Source organism: Pholis gunnellus, assembly GCF_910591455.1.
Source record: "Pholis gunnellus genome assembly, chromosome: 11".
Taxonomy (NCBI): domain Eukaryota; kingdom Metazoa; phylum Chordata; class Actinopteri; order Perciformes; family Pholidae; genus Pholis; species Pholis gunnellus.
Window position 1 is genome coordinate 19350502 of NC_136538.1, and position 26320 is coordinate 19376821.

At 40.1% G+C, this 26320-nt stretch overlaps 2 protein-coding genes across 2 annotated transcripts; both read left to right on the plus strand.

Moving 5' to 3' along the window:
- Positions 1-2230: 2230 nt before the first annotated feature.
- On the plus strand, positions 2231-6828 carry myoz1a (myozenin 1a). The gene is made up of 6 exons (XM_079169211.1): positions 2231-2470; positions 4156-4242; positions 4783-4970; positions 5125-5413; positions 5845-6007; positions 6096-6828. Exons 2-6 carry the CDS (start codon positions 4158-4160, stop codon positions 6316-6318), a joined length of 948 nt encoding a protein of 315 aa, XP_079025337.1. The 5' UTR covers positions 2231-2470; positions 4156-4157; the 3' UTR covers positions 6319-6828.
- A 765-nt stretch (positions 6829-7593) lies between these two features.
- Positions 7594-21699, plus strand: hhat (hedgehog acyltransferase). The gene is made up of 12 exons (XM_079169391.1): positions 7594-7605; positions 8292-8440; positions 8539-8603; positions 8811-8924; positions 9020-9214; positions 10367-10579; positions 10689-10866; positions 11708-11858; positions 14132-14167; positions 16582-16783; positions 17285-17429; positions 20830-21699. The coding sequence occupies exons 2-12, from the start codon at positions 8320-8322 to the stop codon at positions 20913-20915; spliced, it is 1506 nt and encodes a 501-aa protein (XP_079025517.1). The 5' UTR covers positions 7594-7605; positions 8292-8319; the 3' UTR covers positions 20916-21699.
- Positions 21700-26320: the final 4621 nt, after the last annotated feature.

Here is a 26320-nt window from a genome sequence, read left to right on the forward strand (position 1 = left end):
TGTAAAACGTTTGCCACTGAGTGGCGCTGTGGAGTCCTCTGTGACTGAGCGTTCAGTCAGAAGGCCTTCATGCTGCCAACCCCACACTCACAGAGTGCCTATATATAGGGCTGTTAATATCCAAAAACACAAGACTATTCATGGAGGACATTACAATTTCCCAGGTCACTTCTGTAATTAAGAATTGGTTCTTAATTTAACTGCTTGAAAATATTTTTTAAAAACTCAGCTTCTGTTAGATAAGGTTTCTATTTCAAGATGTATTAAAAACACCATATTCGCCAGTCTTCATGGGACTTCTCTATGAAATCATATCTTTTCTCAGTGACGGAAATAGAAGTGCCGTGAGATAAGCCAGTTTGTTTTTCAGATGATCTAATTCCTCACACCTTAATGTCTCCCTCTTTCTCTTTATTGTAATATTTGGCTGCCATTTCATTTGCAACTGAATGTATTGCCCCCGAGGTACAGAGGCCTGTGGAGGAGTAATAGAAACAGGAAGATTAAAACAAAAATGGGAGTAAAAGCAGCCAAAAAAGAGAAGCACGCATAAATAAAGCATAATAAAATCTGAAATTAGAATCAGCCTGAGAAGGCCTATGCACAGTAAATGAGTATAAAAAACGTGATTTGAGGGGAGACACAGCCAATAGGAACTCAGAAAACAAAACAAAAGATGATTTGCTTTAATTATGCCTTCTCTGAGTACTGTGGGATTGAGACCTGTAATTGTGAGAGGAGGCTGGACAAGAGCGTGCTTAAAATAAGACAAATCTGAGCAGAATATAAGTGAGACATTTATGATAAACAAAACTACTGATGTTGGGCAATTGCTCAGATGCACGGCTGCAAAAAGTACCACTTTCCCATTTACAGTACAAAACTAAAGAAGGAGTGATACAGATCCACAGCTATACTGTAGATCATCAAGTTAAATTTGGCATTTAAATAGCAGAACTACACTTTAACTCAGTCAGGAGATCAACAAAACCTGCACAGTGTAGCTGGTAGTCAGTCACAACTTTGTATTTCATTTCATTTCACCAGCACACAATCAGACCAACATTTAGAGAAAGCGCTCATCAGATCCAGAGTTTAACTTTAAGCTGCATTCATAAAAACCTGAAGACAGTTGAGGAACCTCGAGATTAAGTAGGATTGTTTAACTGGTAATAATGTTCTCACAAGTAGGACAATGCTACCCCATACAGTATGCACAATATAGTTCACAAAACTGCAAACTCGCTAAACTCTTTGGATCATATAAATACTGATATATATATATATACGTATATAGTCACATCTATAGTAAGATCGATTCAGTATACACTACGATGTGTTATTGTTTGTTGCAAAAAATGGAATTATTACATCTGTGAATTTTAAATAAATGATTAAAACCTGATGCTATGACATTTCACCAGTTAATGGTAAAATATGAGATGATTAAGCCCAGTTGAAAGACATACTTTTGTGATGATTATTTTTCATTTATTTTTATTATATGTCATAAAAGTGTATTTTCAGAATTCTGCAATTCATTTAGTGTAGTAGAGAACAGAGCTACACATTTTAACAACATGAGAAGTGACCATTTTTAGAGAAGGAAGAAAAAAAAAAAAAAAAAAGGGATTTTGTATTTTTCCACAAGAATTGTATATCCTGACTTTGTGGAGAATGCTTTGACATTTACATTATTGTTTCAAAAGAATCATGTTATTTATGGTGGCTTGTCTACAATTCCATTGATATTTGGGAACACATGGGGGGGGGGGGGGGGGGGGGGGGGGGGGGGGGGGTATGTGCTGAGGAACTTTGGACAAGACTTCAGTATTTCTAAAATCCTGGCTACCAACCAACATTTTTCAGATTTGATTCATGCATTAGTCCTGCAGCTTGACACACTCAAAACGTCCATCATGTCCAGTCACGATGCTTCTGAAAAAACTGAAAATGTGACAATGTAGTGGCAGCTTAGGGTTATGTGAGGAGTAAAGGAGTCTTAATACATTATACACACATATGCTCAACCTTAACACACCCCAGTCCTTTGAGGTTATCTTAGAGCCTCCTTCTTTGCTGCTAAATATAGGCTTCTGAACCATCTGTGAGAATGATTTTGTTCCCTTAATATCTCCATCAGCACTTTCAGCTAGCCAAGGGAGACTTCTCCCCCCACCTTAAAGCCCCGCAATACCTATTCATACTCCTAACCTCAACCTCCTCCTCCTCCTCCTCCTCTTGACACCAACACTGCCGCTACCCACACCCCCAACCCTCTGGAAGATTTGCCGTCTGAGTGTGGAGCGGGTTTTGTACTCCCCGGGAACTGGGTCCAGCCATACGTAGTGTCAAGAGGCACAGAGGGATTTGTAAACTTGTGATCCGGATCACCAGCTTTAAGGGTCTCCTCTTCTCTGTTTGGTATTTATAAGTGTGTCTCTCCTCCCAGGATTGCAACAAAAACCCGGTGAGTGGATCTGCATCCCATCGGTGTGCTTATTTATACCAAAAACAGCTTGGGTTTAAATTCTGGTTACAACTAAAAATGGGCAGAGGCAATAAAGATATGCAACATGTTCCCAAACATAATTTCTGCGTTGTGGCAGTTGATCACGGGGGGGGGGGGGGGTAAAATGGAGGGAAACATCAAAAACCCAGTGCAACAGATTATTACTTTGCTTTTGATGGAAATGTTTTGGATTCTACCTACGATTAAGAGAAAAAATGTCTCAGGGATTCACTTCGCAACTTTTAGATTTGCTTGGTTCGTCTTAAAATGACCAAAGGAATGGACGAATGTGCTGACCACCCCTCTCTGTGGGCGGTGCAGAGATTTTATATGGTGCTACCAAACACTGACAGGGGGGGGGGGGGGGGGGGATCTGAGCGCCAGAAATCCCAAAGACTAATTATTTAAAGCAACTAAACCGGTGTCCAAAACCTTCCTCATTAACATCCACAACTGCTCCAGATCTCGCTGGTGTTTAGAGAGAGATTAGAACATACACTTGTGTTCTGGAGGTGTGTATTGTGTCCTTAAGGGTTGTGTCAAGCCCATTTGATAGTTGAATGACGCCATTACATGTCCCTAAAATGTCTTGGCTGTAAATGTCTTTTAAAAATAGCCGCGGTGGGTTGAGTTACAGTCAGTAGATGTGATGTGATGTTTTGCCACTTAGATACACGGTTGCTGAAGGTGCTGATATGTATAAAGAAAGACAAAAAAATGTAGAATAAACACATCGGATAACGTAACAACCAGATGCATTTCTCAGACTGAAAAGGCACCATATAGGTTGCAAGAAATGTTCATTTGCTTCAATGGTGAGGGACATCTCGACAGATGAGACAGTAATCGCTCCCACTTTCCCCGCCTACATGTTGTAGGCTGCAAATTGGGGAAATATGATCAGATGCTATTTTATGATCCTGAGGCCTTCAACTCTACTGCAGTAGAACGGCACCAGAAAGCGTTGATCACCAATTTCTCCCTGAACCTCAGTGTGCTTCTGTTTATGTTGACTCAGCCTGTGTACAGAACTTGTGTCCCTAAACACAACTGAACCACACGGTAAGGCTATATGTTTCCTTTGGGGCAGATATCTGTTTCACTTGGGAATGTAGGGAATCTGAGGGCACTGACATCCACCTTGAACTTGAAAAATGAGGAGGGTCAATACATCTTATACATTGTGTCCTGTGGATTCACTTTTAGGGGTTGTTGACGGCTGTAAGTGTTGAAAGAGTGAACAGAGATGATCGCAAAGTAGTCCGTTGGAAGTTTCTTTCAACTGTGTGCAAATGTATCATGGAACTAAGGCAACAACATTCCCTTCAGTGAATTCAACCGTAGTCTGAACCTGCAGCTACTCATACCGTCAATCTGTCAATCCTCAAGTTGCTGCATTGAAAACGTTGCTTCCTTTAATTCTAAATTCTAAAATTCAAACAATGTTATTTATATCAAATGTATAGTTCAACAAGAAAAGTTTTCTGGAGAAGTTTGATATTAGTTTGCTTTAGTCTCTTGAGAGAAAGAGGTTTACTTTCATCACTTCTACCACTGGTGAATGTGTTCAGTTTCAAATGATGTTTTTCTGTAGATTTCTGTAAACCTAATACTGTACACCATGTTCTTTCCTGAACCTCCAGTCATGTCTCATGCAAAACCAACCCCCCTAAACAAGCGGAAAAAGCTCTCCAAGGTGATAACGGACTTATCACATATCGCTCAGCATGGTAAGGCTGGCATGAAGGTCCATGAATAAGAAAACTAACTCATATAATCAGTGCAGCTCGTACATGTAAACACAACATATATTAATAGATGTATGATAGATGATAGGTACTGCAGATGGGAACTAATCTCACAGGATATATGGAGTTGTACCTGCAGTACAAGTAAGAAAGAAGTATAATAAAATACAATATAAAAATAAATAATTAATATAACTAAATATGCATGATTCTAGGTTGACTTTAGTTGAAAGGATTTATGTATTTTACCCTTTCAGGATACTGTACTTATTTACCACTAACAGTCACTAAATGTCAGGTGTGAAAACAAAGTCGTACGTGTTCTAAAGTGTGAATCGTTAGTCTCAATTATTTCTGGGGAAACACATATATATATAAAAAAAGATGAGGAAACATTGTAGATGTAATGAAACCAAAGGTTGTCTCTCTACAGAGACTGCTAGACTAATAAGTAACATTTAGTATTTCACATTAGGACATTTCTAAATGTAACGCTCATTTGTTCCGATGTCCCTTACCTAGAGTATGCGTCGGAGCCAGAGGCATCTGAGTTCGACCTGGGAACAAAGATCAGGACTCCCAAAGACATCATGCTGGAGGAGCTTTCCCTGTTGAAGAACAAAGGCTCCAAGATGTTCAGGATTAGGCAGAAGAGAGTGGATAGGTTCATCTGGGAGAACAACCCTGACGTCTTCTGCAGTGAGTCTATGGTGAGAGCATAGTTCATGGAGGACACAAACCCCTTTAAGGAAATTGTATGAATTTAATGATACAATGTGAATAATGCATCCAGATATTCCACAGAGGAACTCATGTCAATGCTTGAAGAAGCGTATCTACCTATCTATCTATTTCTTCTTTCAGGACAACCTCCAGAAGTTTGTTGGAGGTCAGATGGGAAGTGACATAATAAACGTCGGTGGGCATTATGTGAGCAAACAGATTGGACTGCAGCATTTCGGAGGGATGGGTCATGGAGGGGCCCCTGTGCCGCCTCCAAAGCCTGGAAGCAAAAAGGCAGGAGCAGGAGGTGCAGGAGGAGCAGGAGGTGCAGGAGATGCAGGAGGCGCAGGAGGCGCAGGAGGACTGGGTGGGGGCGACCATGGGAAAGGTGGAAAGGGAGAAGGAGCCAGTGACGGGTCTGCACTCAAAGGTTGGTGGCATTTATTTTTCTATTTTAAGGTCCAGTAATCTTAGAGCACACTGCACTCTGTTTTTTATGGATTAAACTAATGAGATATGTGTACATTTGTGAGACGATTGCATATTTTGTAAAATAGACAGTCAGGCTAGCTGTTTCCCTATGTTTCCAATCTTTGTTATAAGCTAACCAGCTGCTGGCCACATATTGAGCATGAAAGAGAAAGTTGTATTGATTTCCTTCTCTAATTCTTGAAACAAATCAAATAAGAATATTTCCCTACATTTTCATCAACATTAATGATCCACAAATATTGCTTAAATCAATTTCAACTTCAAAAAAACAAGTTTTTCAGGTTTTTCAACTTTAAATGAGTGCTACTAAAGTGCTACTAACTGTAGTCAAGAGTGTCTAATTCTCTAGCCATGGGTGTTCTCTTGGAGGTGGAAGCGATGAAGCATCTAAGGCGTTGCTTCTTATGAAGACATACAAGTCGCCATGGGAGAAAGCCATGAAGGGTGATGAAACTCTGATAGCCACTCTGAAAACAGGAATGCCTGGTCCCATTGAAAAACACGATGCGCGAAAATACAAATGCTTCAACAGGTATTTCCCTCAAGGCCCGACTTTGTACCGTAGGTGCTTTGTAACAAACAGGGGCTTTAATAATCCTCTCACCTCGGTTTTGCTATAGGTCTGCCATGCCCTTTGGCGGCTACGAGAAGGCCAACCTGTTGATGAAATTCCAGATGCCAGTAACTGAGGTCACACCGGAGCCTGAACCAGTGGTGTACCAACAAGACGGCCGGCCTTCCTTCAACCGCACTCCTATTGGCTGGGTGGGCAGCGGTGAGCCCGGCTCCTTTCATATGGAGACAGAGGCTGTGCCCTGCGATGGAGAGACCGACGAGCTGTGAAAGAATATGCATACACACACACACACACACACGACAGATGAGCTTACAGTTAACTGTTACGCTGAGGAATTTGAATCTCTGGATAACTGAAAGCATAGAGGAAATGTGGGCATGTTCTTATGTTGCTCTGTATTCAGTTGTAAGGCAAGGAAACAAGGTATAGATGCTGAGGGGGGATGAAACATCAAACGTTTAGTTCAAGAGTTGAGTCTAAATAAAAGTGGTTGCTCTTGTTGAGAAGTTGCATATTTAGTCAATGAGGAAAGAATGAATCAAGTGTGAAGGGTAGATTTATGCTATGTTACTGTTGTGCACACTGTCTTGATGTCGAGTTATTTCCCAGTGCCTTTTTTTTTGCTGTTAATATTCTGTTTATTTGTTGAGTGAAAAGCATGCATAGAGTCAGTTACTGATCCAATAACTTACTGTGAAAACACAGTTTCTCAACTATAAACCCTTTCAAACTGTAACAGTCCTCTTGTTAAGCGATTAAAATGTCAAGGGAAATCATTTTGTGTGTGTGAAAATACTTCATGTGGCATGATGATGTAACATTTAAATGTCAGAAGTGTCTGGCTATTAACAGCTCATTTATAAGAAGTCATCTTTTATTATTTCAGGGTATAAAGTTAGGTGCTATATATATTTGTATTCTTAGTCTATTATTATTATTGGTTACTTAACTTTTATCACCCTATGAAAATACTCCATTACAAGTAGTCATACATAACATTTAGTTAGACAAGAATTATCAGCAGAATGTAGGGCTCCTTAAAGTATTTAAAGTAAAAGTACTCACTAAACTGAGTTTATAACAAATATAATATATGTTTGCAGCATGATCATGTTTTAGATTTGAGGTGGAGTACATTTAAAATATATATATACTGTTGAGTAGTTCAGTTATTCAATACATCCTATTTTTATTATATATACATATTTTTTGTTTGAACAATCTTCTAATTATAATGAAGTAAAAATATTAAGTATCAAAAAGTAAGTAATTGATTGGAGGAGTAGCTAACTTTGACCTCTTTAGGTTCAGGCAGATGTCATGTTTTGGGTTCAAATGAAGCCTTCATGTCATGCCACCCCCGCTCAGCTGGGGGCAGTCGTGCTCTAAAAAGTTGTTTGCCAGTTATCACGAATGAAACCAGGAAAAAAGAAGAAGAATTCAATAACTTTTAACGTTGGATGCTAACATCATGATCTTCTGGTCCACGCGCTATCAGTCAATGCAGTCTACAGCTTACCGCGTCGCTATGGACACCGGCACAGTATTAACCGGTAAAACTGCAACTTGTTCAAAACGATTAGCTAGCTTAAGCTAACGTTAGCTAACTGACTGCCGTTCGAGTAGGATAGCTTAAGGGGAAGTTTTCAGATAAAGTAAACAATATGTGAATAAAACGAACAATTAAATCAACACGAACACTTGTACACACACAGACACACACACACCGTCTTGGCTTTAGTGGCCTTATTTCAACTACCAAGACAAACGTAACGATAACAACAAACGTTAGCTAATTAGCTGGTTTGGTCACTGGGTAAGGTGGCTAACAGTCAACGCTACTTTCTGGGCGCAGTGTTACCTAGCAACGGCAGTGGCCAACGTTTTTTTTAACGGAACCCCACGAGGCTCATTATAACGTTATATAGCGTTACAGTAAAATACAGTTTCTTCGCCATCTTACCTCAATGTGTGCTTGGTCTCCAGATATGATGGTGCTAACAATAAAAAATGTACAATACAATCAGATTTAGTTTAATGTATTAACGTGTTCTTGTGTGGATGTCCATAATGACATTTTCTGGCAGTTTCATCCATCCTTTAAAAAAAAAAAGACATGTACAACAATAAAGAAAGTATTTTCAGTTTCACGTCCATGTGATATATTGTATGTTATTTTAATCTCAAGTAGTCCAGTAACAAATTGCCACTAACAGAGTTTCTTATTTGACTGTTTTAGGAGAACTATAGTGCTGTGATCTTGCCTGATGAAATCCAAATCAAAGGCCCAGTTGGCACCGCTGCCACGGGCAGAGATCCTTGCATATTGGGTGCTGTCCTTCGGCTCTCATCTGTATTCGTTCTACCAGCTGCACAGATTCTCCAAAGGTAAAGCAGATCAGATTTATATCTGTACGTTGGTTCAATGTATTGAGAAGAAAGGTTTCAAGAAAAATGAAGATGTTTCCCTCGTTTCGTTCCCTCAGAGCATGAAGCAGGATTAGAGAGAGAATTCCAGTTGGAAAAAGGCCTCGTTCAGGGTTTTAAAAGGGTAAGTTCAATGTGGAGATTACTGATTAAAACCCCAATTGAAACAACACAAGTTTGTTTTAAGTCCATAGTGTGCAGTCCTAATCTAACCTAATCTAAAGTTATCCATTTGGCTCCTTGACACATTTTTGACCATTCAAAGCGCCTTTTCAACAGGCTTCAGGTGTGATTTAAAGGCCCATGGTGAAGTTAGTTGTGTGTTTGTCAGGACCCATCAGACTTTGAGTGGACTTTCTGGACGGAATGGGCCAAGAAGTCTTTGCTGTGGACTCTTGTTGGTCACGGCGTGATATCAAGATTGACCAGCATCTTTTACCCCAAGGTATAGGAAGCAGCTGCTACAGTACGGTTAAGTGGAATATTGCCATCAGGTGGGAGATGTTTTAATCCAACACGTGTTTTATGTTCCTGCAACAGTTTAGGGTGCCAGCACTCACGATATATGGCTTCTTAGCAGCCAGCAGTGTGCTGGGGATTAAAGGAGTGAGTGTGGTGCTGGTACATCTGGGCCTGTCCTTCTCAGTGGCCCAACTGCGAAAGTCAGCTCTGTCATGGGCCGTCAACCTGCTGCTGCTCTCCACACTTCACATCCAACCACTTCAAGATATCCAGGTGGGTTGGATCACCGGGATTACACTGGTTCCTGGTTTTTGGTGGGGTGTCTTTATTTTGCATTAGAAGGATAGGACAGACGAGTAAAATATGTTTTATTAGAAGCAAAAGACATTAACAGCAGACAAAACGCAACAGAGTAAGGATGAGCAAGGGACTGCATCTCGTGTGTGTTTGGGTCTATAATAGCATTGTATGAATTAACTGTTTTATGCTATGTTACTCTAAGTGCATTTTAAGATCGTATTAATTCTTTCACCTACCATTTGATTATCACTAAATGTTATATTTGTAAAGAACACAAGGGGGCACACAATACTAAGGGGAAGTACAACCATTTGGCCACTCAGCTGCATTTCCCTATGTCCCCACTGCAAGATATTGAGTGAATTTATTGAAGGCATTTACATACTAAGCATACTATTTCCAGAGGTTTAGAGAAAACTCTCCCTATAAGCACTTGAAAATAGCTACCAGTGTGAGGCAGTGGGAGACATCCTAACAGAGTACTCGTATTCTAAAAGTCAAACATGTATTGCAGTGAAAATGAGAGAATTACCACAACAAAGTTGTATTTTACCAAACTGCATTTTCTTCAATACAACAGAATGATTAAAAAACATTTTAATTCAGCTTTAATATGACTTCAGGAACTCAATGCCAGTCATGTGTACATATATTTATCATTATTGACACTGGCTCTTAGTATTCCACAACCCTTAGGGTCGTCCTAACACCCTCTTCTTGTAAACCTAATCTAACTGACACAAACGTGATTACAGCCAGGCAACTATGCTCCAGGTACAATGATTGGAAATGTGATTTTAGTAAGTGAAATAGACCCGACAGACTCCTGTGCTCACACAAAAAAAAATAGCACACAGTTTAGTCCCGTGTTCAAGCTCTATTTCGAGAGATATCATATTCCCAAAGCTGTTAAGCGGGCCTCATTAAAAGTTGTCACAAGTTTATTCCTGTGTTGACAGATTTTCATAGTGTCTAAATATGCTGTTACCCGCTAATGTTCTCATTTAAATGTCATATATATTTTTTTTAAAAACAGCAAAATTTAGTGTCAGATCGTAACTATTAATATAAAGGCTTCCCCAGGAATGTGTTAAAAATAATTGGCCACGTCTCGGTATTCCTCAGAGGGGCTGGTATCAGACCGAGGAGGAGTACTATCTGCTCCTCTTCAGCGTCGCTGTATGTGGTCTGCGCTTCATCAGCTTCAGCCTGGAGCATTGCTGGGGCCCTGCAGACCGGGGTGGAGTTGTGCAGCTCGGCTGGTTGTTTTCATACACCTTCTATCATCCTTTTTTCTACAACGGACCCATTATTACGTACCAAGATTACATCGAGCAGGTAAGACCGCCGACTGAGGGTTCTCTTCTCGGTGGGGTTGTTACAAGAGGAATTTAACTTTCATTTTTTAGATGTTTGTTAACAACAAGCCGACTTTCTACACTTGCAGATGCGGAGGTCTTCTGAGGAGTGTGATGGAAACAGAGCTGTCTTTAGTTACTTGGTGCTCAGATTGGGACGTATTATTCTGTGGTGGTGCATCGCAGAATACCTGATCCATGTAATGTACATGCACTCCATCCAGTCCAATGAGACCTACTTAGAAATCCTCCCTCCCTGGGCCTTGGGTAAGTCTTTGTGCTGCATGTATTTTTAGGCTGTTGTGTACAGTATGATGTAGACTTGTAGCTTCAATGTTTCCCCAGTCGATTCAGACACACTCTGAACACATTTTCAAGATGCAGAAGTTAAAACGAGTTACCCCCAAAGGAACTAGTTGGTTCATCAGATGTGCTGATTACGGTCGTACTCATTGGCCTCAATTCATAACCAGCCGTTTTGATCTGTGGTGGGATTTTGTTTATATTTTCATAAAGTATTTATTTATTTATTTGCTTTTTGCATTATTTATTCACAAATTGAAGTCATAAATCAGCTACGTACCCTCAGATAACCCCTTTGTGTCTTTGCAGGTTACTGTGTTTACGCAGGTGGCCACTGTGGTCTATAAATACTCTGCATGTACACAGCCTCATATTGATCATATTTTAGATGTGAAGCTAATTTAGAAGTTTCTTGCTAATTAATTAATTATTGGTCATTTACTCAGTCACCATTGTCCCAATCTGACCCCTAGTTTCCATAAGCAGGTATAGAAACTGAACATTTATTGGCTTTTATTTTTGTTGCAATTCTGTCCTCAGCAGCTCTTTTATGTCAGCAACAAATGATATTTGCCAAGTCATCAACTATTGATCCCTTCTCTGTTGCTCCTTCTGACATTTCTCACATTTTTTGCTCATCAAAAAAGGTTTTTAAAAAGGAGAGTTTTGCCCTTTTCGAAAAGAGGGTCTGATAATACAGGGTGTTGTATGCTGCGCACATCAGAAAGCCCTTTGGGGCAATTAAAGAGCGTGTGTTGATTATTAAAATAAATATTCCTTTGACCTCCTTTCCCTCCTGCTACAGGAGGTCTGGCCCTGGCACTGGTCCAGTTCTTCTTTGTGAAGTATCTGGTGCTGTTTGGCCTTCCGTCCACGCTGGCTACTCTGGATAAACTAGTTCCCCCAAAGCTTCCCCGCTGTGTCAGCATCATGTACAGTTTTACAGGGATGTGGAGGTAAGATCATATCGTGGAACAAATCACAGTTAACACCACTGACATAAATAAAGTGCAGTATTGGTATTCATAGCATTCCTTAACACGTCAATGACAGGAAAAGCTTGCATCTCGTGTTATTGTTGAACAAAAAGGTTGATGTAATGTCAAGTGCCTTAAGTGCTCACTGTGCTTTGGCAACAAGGGTTATAAACATAAACCATCAACTAAACCTCTTTGTATTCAAACCACTTCATAATCTAAATATATTAAGTATCAATCAACATCTCTCGCTCATAAAATGTCCATTAAATCAACAGAAACCAATTTCAAATTCAGCCTCCTGATGTGAAAATCAAATGCCCCCTAATTAAATAAACTGTCCGAGGAGACAATGAGCAGGATGAGGGGCAGTACAGAAATAGATGCTATTAGGCCGGGTGTGGAAGGTGGACGAGGGGCTCTGCACATTAACCTGAGGCAGGAGAATAGGACACGCCTGGAGAGTTGCAAGAAAGAAGACTTGACATGTGTAGTTTTAACAAAGAAAAGGAAGTCCACAGACGTTTCCATCCAAGCAGGTTAAAGAGGTAGTGAATCATCCCAACACTTCCAGCAGCACATCCTTGCACAATGAAAGTACAGGAACGGCCACTTGGTGACTTTTATACACCTTACAGTTTTTCTTTTTTGAGCAAAGATGTCCAGAAACCGGATTAAACCGTTCGTTATCCTCTCCTTTAGATGCTCTCACCCCTTTTTTTTGTTCCCCTCTGTGCTTGTTAGTTCTCCCTCCCCACAGCTCACAGGTGTGTCTGTTTTATCTCACCTCCTTCCTTTCCTCTCAAGGTAGAAATGTGCTATTCTGTAGTTCCCCCCCCCCCCCCCCCCCTCTCTGCTGCACTTGTTTGGTATGAGTTTGTAGACACACACACACACACGAACACCTCATGCTGAATAATTGATGTCCTACCTACCCCTATTAAAGTAAATGTCTTGACGAGTGTTGCATTTAATAAGCTCATTTAACACTTTTGCGACCAAGCGAAGGGAAAGACTATGCCTGCTTTATGCTGAAGGGGTCACAATTGCTCAAGTTAAATAAACACACACACATTGCAGTGCTTGTTAGATGGGAATACGGCACTATAATCAGCAAGACTTCAAATTTAAAACGGCTACAGGCAACAGCACATCCACTGCTTAGAAAAACATTTCAGGTATATTTAATGGTGAATGTTTTTGTGTCACAGTGACATTTGTTGTTTCCTCTGATATATGCCAAGTCACCAGTCTATTAGGTACACCAAGCTAAAACCAACGCTGTCTGATTCAACAGTCCTACCATAGATCCTACCTTTAATAAGCTTATATGAAGGCTATATTCTTCATTTTTTTTGTTGTTTGACAATTTTGGAAGTTGCAGTTTGTGGTGTTGAGCTGTATCGCGTTATACTAACTGGTGTTTCTATTATTTTGTCCGCCCCATTTATATGAATAAGAGTAGGCAAAATAACAGAAACTTCTCTCTGTATGATGCACGAACTACAATCTCCAAAACAATAATAAAATTAAAGGATATAGCACAAAATACTTTAGATAAGGCAATAAAATAATGAATTAATTAAAACGTTCCTAGGATTTATTGTATTGCAGGATTGATCTATTAGCTAGCTGTACCTAATAAACTAGTAATTGAGTATATGAACAAGATTCAAACAGAACAAACCTCCCAATACACAAGAAAGAAACATGCAAGTCAAAAAACAGTGTTTGACTGTGAGTCAAATCTGTTTCCCCTCATGGTTATTCTATAGAATGACCAAGGGCTGTAGAGTTTTATGGCCCTTCCTAATGGCTAAATCACTCTGTTCCCAAATGTAATTGAAAATGAGAGACTGCTCTCTTAATTCGGAGTACATACAATCGACGTGGAAGGCTGTGTGTTTGGTTTTGCAGTAAAAATTGCACTGGCTGTGGACCAGATCGACCGATGTGCTGACACCGATGCACTCCAATCCGGCTTGTGTGTGCTGAGCCGGCCAATGTTGACAACATTGATGGAATGCATAAAGCTGTCCACTGACATCATTCAGTTTATAGGCAGCGCACACACACAAAAAAAAACCTTTTTTCTAATCTTCTTAATGACCAAAGAGTGCACACGCAAACACACATCCATCATACATCCGGCATGTGAAGCCCAGAGCTCAGGTGTTTCTTACAACAGTGCTGTATTATTATGTAAATGTGGGACTCAATATTCATTTCTTTTTTTTTTTGTTCTCTCTCAGGCACTTTGACGAGGGCCTGTATCGATGGCTCATCAGGTAAGAGGCACTCCATGAGCAGAGGACAGACTAATGCAGATGTTAATGCTTACTAAAAATGTGAAATGTCATCGAAATCAAATAATAACTCTAGAATATCTAGACTTCTGTCTGTCTATCCATCATCTACTCTATCTATCTGTCTATCTATCTATCTGTCTGTCTCTCTGTCTGTCTGTCTGTCTGTCTGTCTCTAAAATCTATTTTTGTCTCTGTCTATCTCTCACTCCACCCATAGCTGGTATACATACATATATATTTATAGCTTTAAATCTATTTATAGTTTTCATATTTTGAATAGCGTGCCGTGTGTTTATTCAACCTTGTATCTGTTATTTTTCACACACTTACTGTAAAGAGCTCATTTCAAGCAGGGCAATGAACTTGTCAGTTGAATAACCTTAAAAAAAAAGAAAGAAGGTGCCATTCTCCTGCTGCCGACCCACGTGCTTCATCACAATGGACGAGGATGCTGCATTTGCATGTAGGCTTTCTCATGATTATGAGCTCGGATGCTGTTGGTGAATAGTTCTTCTGTTGTGCTGCTGTTCCTGCACCCTGGTGAAATGCCTCCTTGTTTAATATGTGCATATGTAATGGGAGCATTATGTGCCAGCTCACTTGTACTTTGGACAACGTACATTATTAGCTTGTCTGCTTGTTAATGATGCACACTTGGCTGAATCCAGCCCATTGGGAGGTTGTGATCCACTTGATAGACGCGGGTTGCTCCATTAAGGCGACGCTGCAGTTGCACGGTTGTCAGAAAACACACTGATATTCTGTCAAAAGGCTCCCTTGTCCTGGTTGTTGTTCGCTAATTAGCTTTTGTGTTGACACGTATGATGGCGTGCATGTACACCCGCTTTTCAGGTGTTAAAGATTAGTTGAGAATTAAATCGTTTTGGAGACGGCTACAGGAGGATCCATTTCATTTGATAAAAAATAGCCGATTTTGAAGGCACAGTTCACCCCGAAATCAAAAATACATATTTGTCCTCTTAGCTGTAGTGCTATTAATCAATATTTTGGTGTGAGTTGCCTAGTTTTGGAGGTATCGGCCGTGGAGAAGTCTGCCTTCTCTCCAATATAATGGGACGACATGTCACAAGGCTACTGATGTTTAAAGCGCCAAAATCACAGAACCTTGTTGTGGGCAGTTTCATGCAGGAACTATGGTTGAAAGAAAACCAGTTCCTACTTGAAACTGCTCTGTATTCGATGTATTTTTTGGTTTTGGGGTGAGCTGCACCTTTTGTAAATTGCAAATGCAAGTTGCCATTTTAATCCGTGTCCATTGAAAATGCTTCTATCCTGCCTAATGGCATCACTTGCAATTATCCCACTGCAGAGGCAGAACGATACCCATGACACAATGCCCCGGCGTTCTTTCTCGCGAAAGTGCTTTTAAAGAGCTTTTAATGCAGTTCTGAAATTCTGTTGAAATTGTCTGAAGTGCGCTAGATGAGTGCGTAGGTGTTAAATGATGTGCTCGGCATGACACCCCGTCTCCCTGAGCAGCTAAGTGGCTCATTCTTAACCATTAGATTACGCTCTGTGTGCCACTGTGTCTCAGGTTCTCTTGTTTCATACATATCCACCAACAAAAGAGCTCTCACTGGTTGTTTGATTCAGTTATTGCTGCCACACCACGAGGAGGAGCATATGCTCACGGAATCATGGGGCGAAAATAGTTCAAAATAATATTTATATAATTAGAAATAAATAAGTGGGGGCTTGGATTGAGCTGTGTGTACGCACGTTGTCTGCACCATCTGCTGTCAGTACTCAGGTGTTACATAACACACTGATTACTCATCTATCGCAGTAATGTATGTCTTGCAGTTTTCATATTTGGACCAACAGCTGTTTAGCATCCGTCTACATCGAATTAATCTGAATGGACTGATCAGATATACTCCGTGTGTTCAGGTGTTTGCTGTAACACTCTGGTTCCTCTCCATCTGCTCTTGCACCTATACTTTCATCCTCCAATATGGCCAAGCTGGCCACTCTATTTAAGGCTCACAAAATGCTGCTTCATCGTTCGGGAGCATTGATTATCCACAGGGTGGCTGAGATAATTAGTTCCCAGCTCAGCAGCACCAGACAGAACCTGTTTGTTTGCTTCTAAGTGTGTTGGAGTGATGTCGCATGTTGAGACTGTCGGTTCCTCGGGGGACAGACGAGCTGCTCGTAATATCTGAGACCTTTTGTCTTCGCGACAAGCAACCACGATCTTAACTGCTTGTCGGGGGTGTGATTCACCTCATGTGGGATATGAATATACAGCTGCTATTTTGAAATCACATGAAGTGTAATCTCATTTAATCCACAGTGGAATTCAATGCATGCATAATGTTTTACTCATTCTGTTTTAAATCTTCGTTTTATCTCATGAACTCATGTTGCAGATACATCTATGTGCCGTTGGGGGGTTCACGGCACGGTCGTCTTTACAAGGTGTTATCGACCGGCCTTGCGTTCGGCTTCGTCTGCCTCTGGCACGGCGGCCACGACTACTTGCAGTACTGGGCCCTGATGAATTGGGCTGGAGTTCTGGTGGAAAATGGACTGAAGTCTCTCTTTGCCTCGTCGTTTATTCGCTCCATTGTTGTAAGTTTCAAATCCAAATCCAATTTGAAAACCCCCAAAAAAAGCATGTTAAAAGAGATTAAAATTGTACATAGATATAATTCCCTGGTTATTCCATCATTTGGATTTTCAGTTAAGATGTGTGAAGATGATGGAATCCTTCTTGTAGCTAGAAATGTAATCTGATTTAATAAGAGATGATGCCTGGAGCTGCGACAGTAAATACAGACAGGAGACCAACTGGTTGGATCCTGTCACATCTAATTGGCAGAAAGGAGCAACACTAATGTGAGTTTCTAGTAACAATAGAAATGTTCATCTGGGTTCTTTGGACTCTGGCCTTGGAAGAAGGTTCATGTTCTCAGAATAGTAATAAGTCTGATGGCTGACTGTAATCCTTCTAGTTTATGGCCACACGGTTCATTAGTACCAGATGCTTTGCTACTCTTTGCCTCTCAGATTTACGATGAAAATCTCTTGTGGTTCTTTTGCAATTTACTTATTTATTTACTGCTTTCCCAGGAGCAGACCTTCTCTGCGGCGATGGAGAGGCGCTGCATCGCCCTTCTCTCTGCCTTCTCCACTGCCATGCTCATCCTCTCTAATCTGGTGTTTCTTGGGGGGGGACATGTTGGCAGAATCTTCTGGAAGCGTGTCTTCATTCAAGGTAAATTGTCCTCCATGACACTCGGGAGCAGATGATATTCATACATTTGTTTCGGTTGTAGAGTCCTATCAGTCACTGTTCAGTTGCATCGCGGGACATTTCACCTTCTACAGTGGCGACAGCAGCTAACGATAGTACGTCTAAAGCAACAATTAGAGAGAGACCAAAGTCTTTATTTTGAGGTTCTGGTTATGATAATGATGATAATGATGATAATGACGATAATGACACCTTTACAAAACAATGTTTATGAGGCGCTTTACATGAGGGGGAAACAACAAACAATAGAAAAGTGAAGAAAAAGGAAAAATGTTAATCGTAAAAACTATTTCAAAAAACAATGAAAAGATATACATACAACTATAATTAAAATCAAGCAATTAGACATAGTCCAAACAAAACAATTGAAATAAGAACAGATGGTGAGGGAAGGTAAGGATCACAGGGAGACGAGACTATAAAAAGTGTGTTGTAAGAAGAGGTCACACTGGACCATTTGATGCATCTGCATCAGTACAGAGACATCTGCTTTGTGGTTGTGCCAGTCCCTGTTTATCTCCCTGTGTTTTTATTTGGCTCATTTGGTACCTAAAGCAAGATGGCAGCCCCTCCTAACAGCCTGTCGACTCAAGATAAGCAGTCTGAGCTGCACTCGCCACCGGGGTGGGCGCAGAGTCAGTGCCGAGAGCTCAGCGCTGGAACTTCATCATATAATATAAATATATAAGTTTTGACAAGAACAGTTAATGCTGAATTAAAAAGCAGCGATTTCTCATTTTTAAAGCAGCATTAATTGATTTTTTTTGGACCACTTGGGGTCAAGCTGTAAACACAACAGTGACATTATCTGATAAAGCCGGTGTTAGTGTTTCCTGTTTCCACATCCAGCAGGACCCAGAACAACATTAGCATTCATCTTCCGTTAATGGCACACGTCTTTGGGCCTCGTCAAGTCGAGCCCAGCAGCCTGACGAATATTCCAGTCGCCAGTTAAGCTTCATTGTGACAGGAAAAGAGTTATTGTGAGGCGAGGAAAGCTCACAGTAAATCGTGTGTAACTATTAGGCCTCGTCTAGCAGACTCGGTGTAAATAAGTGAAGAGAAACCTAAAAGTATTCACAGGGTGTTTTAAAACACCGTTTCTGCTGTGAATTATTCAGAGTAAGACCTAGAAACTAAACGGAGAATCTCAGCTTGCCTTTAGGAAAATTCATTTCGGACCATATGATAGTAAAAATAAAGATGCCTGATGCTTACTTTGAAATGTTTAGAAAGACCTTTGAACAAACCACTTGATCATGTTGTTGCTAGTGTAGTCGTGGTTTTGTACTTTAAATGGAAATGAAATGGATCCACCAGAAAAGGCCTGAGGCAGTTCCTAAGTATCTGCATGTGTCTGCACAATAAAACATCGCTGCGGTTTGCTTCATTAACATGAGATCAATGCTTTTAAATCAGAACTGTCTGCGCTTTTTTACTGGTGCAGGCAGTGGTGCAATTGCACTCTGTGACCTCTTCGGTGAAACAAAAAAACGAATTCCTGATCACACCGTCGTTGAATATATGTTAACTGCGGTGTTTGTTGTCTTCAAAAGCCCCAGTGTAAGAATAACCTAAAGTCTTAATAACCTAAAATTGCAACATACCAGGAGACACGGTGCGTCGTATTAATTCAAAAAGGAAAATGAAGCGTTGCGTTATGTTAGTTTGAATGAAAACTGTCATTTCATGTCTGTTTAAGTATAATATCAGTAAAATGACTGATGTCGTTCTATCGCTGGTTGCAAGTAGCATCACCTCTAGAAAAACACTATCGGCTCTGTGAGGCTGTGCGTGCACACAGCATGGTTTTTAGGTAAACGCTAACGTCGGCGTGCCTGCATGCTCACAATTATAATGCTAAGGTGAGGATGTTCAGCAGGTTTAGCTAATGAGTAGCATGTGAGAATGCAAGTGATGCAAAGTACAGCTGAGGATGACGGTTGTGTCATTAGTTTTGCAGGTATTTAGTCTCGTCAGGTATTAAACAAATTACAATTTTGACTTGATGATGGCGCTAGATGAAAAGTCAGAGGTCACCGAAGAGATCTGAACTCATCCTGAGGGGAACATAAATGTCTGCACTACATTTCATGGCAATCCAATATTTAGATATTTCAGTCTGGACCAAAGACAGACAGACAGAGCTTTCCTTAGAGCGATGCCATTAGTATTAGTAAAAACAACCTCACATTTGCTAACGTGCTGACCCACACATGAGTTGTAATCAGTCAGAATATAACGTAGCCAGAGACGTAGAGAAGGAAGAGCTCAACCAACAAGTTGTCAGTTTACTGAGAAGCAGTTTTTTATTTAGTTTTGAGTTGCCTCTCTGCAACTTTGACCTCATTAGAACACAAAGTACTCTGTTAATCAAGCGGCAAAAGAAACCGTGGTGTAATTATAGCACCGGTTGATTAGAGTCATGGTAACATGCAACTGGAAGAGACTTTTCTTTTTTTTCCCACTCTCTGTGCCGGGAGTTAGTATTAAGCAACAACTGCTACGTTCCACAATGTAAAAGATCACTTCTTAGATGTAGCCCAAAGTAACTCACATGTTGACTCGCGGTGTATGCTTCCTCTAAGTTCTGCTCTTAGTTAGTAACAGCAAAGGTTAGACTACTGGTTGGGGAATATATTTCACACTGAGGGCTTTAATGAAATTTACATAACTGCAAAGACAAAACGCTGGGACGTCTTGAAACTGCAACGCTTGCTCGTGGTGCACGCAGGGCCCCGAGCTAAAAGGCTTCGTGTGATGGATCTAGATGTCAGAAATGCATCACATGTGTAATCGCTCATGAGCATTTCTAATGTAATTAAACCAACATTAATAATTAGCTGGCATTTACTGGAAATTATGCCTATTTCCTGCAAACGTGCACGTCAGCACAGCATAAATATTTATCTGCGAAAATCTGGGTTTTTCTAGCAGTAGCCCATGCAGCCTTTTCTCTTCTGCAGACAGGAAACGGACAGTCCAGCTGTGCATAAAGCAGCCCGTGTGTATGTGAATTAGATTTTGACATGAATGGGAAAGAATAGACCATTGAAAAGCATTGTGGCTGCAGGTGCAGGTTACTGAGATAATCTGGAGGAGAGCCAGTTGGGGAGGAGGTGCAGACAGCTGTCTTTACCTGCCTGCTCGACCCTCTAAGACACGGCTATAAATAGAAAAAGAGAGTAACCGTAACACAACACAGCACAGCACAGAGAATTAACCAAACCGTCTACTGCTCGCTGTCTCTCTTGCTCTTGTAAAAGAATGCAAGTCTTTGTAGTAGCTACCTGGAAAACGCATCAGAATTTAGCAGTCTAAATATTTCCTGTCACAGATAAATACATTCTTTTCATTTTAGGCTGGTCGACCATGGCTCCGCCTATGCTGGCTTTCCTCTACTGCTTTGCTCAGATTGGACTTGAGTGGACGTCTCGCCCACCGTGAGTCACCTTGACTTTCTATCGGAGCGAGAATCCCTGCTACCAGACAACCAGAACAACCTGCTGAGTCCAGTTCCTCGTCCAACCGGGCTCACTGCCACAGAATCCGTCCAAACGTGGCTGAAATGCAGCTGAGCAGACACTTTTTTCACCACCCGCCAGACCCGGCAAAATCTGTCCGTAAGCTACGACTCAAAGGATCAGGCGCTGATTCTCTCGAAGGAGAGAGTTTCACGTGCACACAAACTGTAACAGAATTAAATTCAGGGCAGTCTCCGATAGGAGTCTTGGCAGTGTCAAGGCATGTGTTCTACCCAATAAGCTTCACTGAATCACTGTTCTTCGAAGAAACACTAAAAGAAAATACGGCCCCGGATCTGTCTTCGTTTTTATGGCTCTGATAATGTATTGCTCAGTGGTGCGGTAAGCCGGAGAAATGCTAATTTCATATTTACTGTCCTCCTTCAGCTCGCCACAAAAGCATTCGTGTATTCAGAGGTAGATAAAAGGAGCAGTGGACTGAATGGAACCCGATCAGTGTCATTATTTCCCCGTACAGATGGAACTTGGGTGAAGTTGAATCACGCTGATATTCAATATATTAATACAAAGCTTTAAAAGGGACAGCACACTAACTTTTCATTCATCATATTTAATAATGATAGATGATATTTAGCCACTAGAATGCAGATGAATGCTATTTTTTGGGTACGGATGTAAAAAAACACAAGTTTGTTTTGTGCTAATGTGTTATATAATGCCTCATATCTCCATATGTCAACTGTACACTACCTCAGTCTATGTTTGGATTACAACCTTGTATTTCAAGTTTCCTGATAATAAATATGCATCCATGTTGTAATGGATAACTTTACTGTATTGAGTCATTCAGTTTCTCAGCTCCATACATACAGGTCTAGAGTGTTTTTGGATGTGTTGAAGGGATTAGCTCCCAACATAAACCCAGGAAACTCTTCCTGTACTTGTCAATTTTTTTCAGAAATATTAAAAACAGCTTTATTTTAATTCTGACAATTCTTTATACAGAGTTTTGAAGGGACTTCTATGAATATCTTTAAAGGGTAAAACTACACTTTTTTCTCAAAATGGTTTTGTTCGTGTCTCAATACTTACTGACTTCCCTTCCCTGTTTGACACTCTGCCCGAAGATCATTTGCTCTCATTACTCCTAAAAAATGGGTAAAACAAATGTTTATATATTTTTTGTGATTTCCTAAAAAATTTGGGCATTGTAGTTCTTAGCAAACGTTACTCAAACAATAAATATTGCATTTGTTGGACTGTTTTCAGCTGCAGATTAAACACATTTGGTGACCTAGTGAGTATTTACAGTTATGTGAGTTCACAATAAAAAAATGATTTTGTACAACCAGAGACACAGAGGAATAAGCTATACCAGACAATACTCAGTGAGAACAATTGAGTTTGTTATTGTTCTTTTCATGAGATTCATTGACACGAAGAACCAGAATATCGTCAGACTTCTCCTTTAAGAGATGCCAAAGAGTTTCTACTGGAACGCTTTCACATGACAACCAGCTTTAGTGAGCTGCAGTGGTGAGTCAATTAACCAATTAGTCAATCAACAGGAAATTCATTGTCAAATATTTTGAATACGAATAATGCCGAACATTTTCGGGTTCAATCTTTTCAAATGTGACGATTTTGCACCAAACGATGGATTCATCGGGAAAACAAGTCTGCATATGAACCGATAATTAAAATAAGTGATATTTGAGCTGTGTTTAGGGTCGTCAGGTTGAGGCTGTCCCACGTGGACAGTGAGTTGGATGACCCGATTCAGTGAGAGAAAAAGCTTTTAGATAGTCAGACCAATGAGACAGTTTATTTTAATAAACATAAACAACTCTTGGTAAAAAGTTACACATCTTTAAAGCTTTACATTTCAGATCACAATGAATAATTTACTCTACAGTCCAGTTGAAGATGACTAGTTCATTACCAGTTTTCGAAAGACAAAGTAAAAGAAAGCTACTTTAAAAAGCTTATGTGCTTTTTCTTTCTCAGAGCTTAGAAAGTGTTGTGTGGCAAAAACAATGTGATCCTCTTACTGTTCTCAGTGCGGAGAGCAATCAGCTACAGGGTACGGCTTCCAAGGAGATTAGTTTAAGAATGAGTGAATGTTTAAGTCAGAGGTGTTATCGCTGACAGATCCATCATTAACATAAAACTTTCTTGCCTTTGGTTGTCTGGTTATTTATCGTAGCTTAAAAAAAAAAAAAAGGACTCTTCTCAAGGTTTCAAACGGTGAACTGTCTGACCTGCACAGGTCTGTTTTGTTGTGAGCCTCGAGTGTCTCCATTAGTTGATTTCTGTTCTTGGGATTATCACATCTGTGGCACCTAGACAGGATCAATGTGAGCGAGGGTCAGCGAGGAATCCGCTTACATGAGGACGAAACTGTTTATCTGACGTAAGTAGATCAGCAGCAGGACACGCCTGCTGAGTTACACTTTCTCCGTAAAGTGCCCTCATCACTGGCAGGGGAGCTAAAAACACAGAGACTGACAGATGAACGGATGCTCTACAGCGCCATGCATTACCCAAAGAGAACAGACAGGGAGCAGTATGTATAAAATATTTATTATGAATAGTACAGTATGTCACAGTTCATAACAAAGAGTTGCCATTGTGCTTGAAATAGTTACATTTCTCATCATTTGACGTGTGTACATTGAGGCGTGTGCATATTACGTAAATCATACACCAAATTCAAACGGTTCTCTTTAAGAATCTAAACATTGCAATATAATTTATGAATATATACATATATATATATATGTATATGTATAGAGAGAGAGATATTGTAGGGGTTTATAACTAGGCAGCTTTCTAGAGCTGACCACAAAAATAATGTGTTGAAATCGTTTCAAAAGAGTAATTTGGATTTATTTCTCACTGCAGGCCTGTAAAAGGATTACGGGGCAATATTACGAAGGCACAGTGTTGCATGCTTCTCAGTAGCAATCAAAGGTAATGACTGTAGTGATATCAAGGTAAATGTAATGAAGCGGTAGTGCAGCACTATAAAAGGATTCTCCTATTTCTGTCACCATTTGGACCTTTGTTTATCAATGTTACAGCACAGAACTTCATATTGCTTTCAAGGATCTTGTCTCTGAGCTTTAGAGTGCACCTACAGTACATCCCATTTTAGTAACGCATATTTATGGTGTAGGTAAAAATAACAACAAAAAAAAGCAGGTGTAGGTGGGAGTACCCTCCACACGCCATACTGTATCCTAAAAGGCTGCATTCAAATAGCGGCAAGAAATCTGATTTTTAGCTGAAGTACATTTGATCTTTCTACTGATTTATAGAGTAAAGAATCAGTTTGATTTGGTTCTGTTGTTACTGAACAAACTAAAAGAGAATTGTACATTTGCAGTGTAACATAATGAGCAACACAGTACAGTACCAACAGAAAGAAATAAGCTTAAGATTCATAGTTTGTGTCATTCAAAATTAAAGTTTGAAAAATACTTTACAAATATTACCAATTTTGTCATTCATGTGTCATTGGTGAAGGGAAATTGGTTTATTTTGGCTAACATGACAATGTTCCACCTTAAGTAACTTCAAAGAAAACAATTTAATTCTCATCTGTTGAAGAAAACAAATATTTTACATGCGGGTTTAGAATGGTTGAATCACATGAACAATGTAAAAAATGACAAACAGCACCTCATCGTCGTTAGTATTATTAAAAGTTAGCGCAGGCTAAAAAGTGTTTCATTTGTTTAAATTTATTTGAAACAGTTAAACTGTTGTGTAACATTCAAAGAGTCGCCTTTAACTCCACATAACGGGACTTAAAGTGTAATCTTGAGCTGTCATGCAAACCACTCCAGACTACAGCCCACAATGCACCACTTTCTGTTCGGAAAAAGTCAAAAGCATCATCATACTTTCAATACTTTCTCTCTTTAAAACAAACACACTGGCCCTACACAGTCATAACTAATTATTTGAAGGGAATAGTTTGGCATTTATTCACTTTCTTTCAGAGTTAGATGAGAAGATAGATGCCACTCTCATACCTGCATTATATGGAGCTAGAGCTGGAAGTCAATTAGCTTAGCTTAGCATCAAGACTGGAAGCAGGGGGAAACACTTAGCAAGGCTCTGACCAAAGTTCAAAAACACCGTTAAACCATAACTTTTACATTTTGGATTAAACAAATGAGATGTGTGAGATGAATGAGCTTTGGTGGTAGGCGCTACAGAACTTTGAAAAAGAGCCACGCTATCCGTTTCCTTCTGCTACCAGTCTTTATGCTAAGCTATGCTTTATGCTAACATTGGCTATTTGTATGTAGTTGGTCTTCATACTTGTCATCGGTGCCACCACAAAATCAGACTAAGCCATGCAGGTTCACCGGAAACTCTGCAGAAAAAGGAGGTTTTCTAAAAGGGAGTCTGGTGCTCAGAAACTCTACCACGTGTGTCCACAGGGGGCACCAAAATCAACACAAAGTCTTTGCAGTAGCTTTAAAGTGCGGTATCAATCTTCTCATCTCACCCTCTGCAAGAAAGCAATAACTCTACCTTTAAATTGTTTTAAAAACTTGCATTCTAACTTTGCACACTTTTGATGTTCTACACAACCTTAACTTTTACTTATAAATCTGGTTGAACGTGTCAGTGTTGCCAGATTTGACTGATGCCAAGAGCCAAAGTCATCACTTAAAGAGTAAGAACAGATTATTACAAGGTTTTTTACCACAGAGCTATGATGTCGTAATGATTAATAATTGTATCAATCATAATAACTGGAGAAGTGATTGTGTAATAAGATCACCTTTTACTAAATGGGTTTGTAGATTTAAAAGATGTGAAAGCTTTGATAAAGCCTGTTTGCCATTACACCATATTTACTAGCGTGACCAAATTCCTCACGGACACTGTCGGCCCGATTTTCTGACTCCGCTTGATTTCCGAACTCGTGTGTGAGCAGCAGATTTGTGAATTCTCTGTGATCGAGAGGTCATAGATGATTTTAGTGCTTTTCCCTCTCAAAGGGCCAAGATCTTTGTAAAAGCAAACCCATAAAGACCCTCAACCACTGGCTGTAAACAAAATGACTTCTCACTTCTGTGATGACATGCCCATTCATATTTAAGTGAGCTGAATTTTTGATGAAAATGGAGCCACAGAATGTGTTGGGAGAAAAACTCTCAGCGTCTTTTTCCTCTCAGCCGTGTCTGTCTCAGCTCGTCTTTTGTCTTGATAAGAGAAAAGGCATGCAGTGAACATAAATTATCCATATGAATAATAAATAATATAGAATGATGGTTATTTTTGTGCCATGTAAAAGACTGTATACCTAAGATCCTGACTATGACTAGCAATGATTTTATTCTGGAT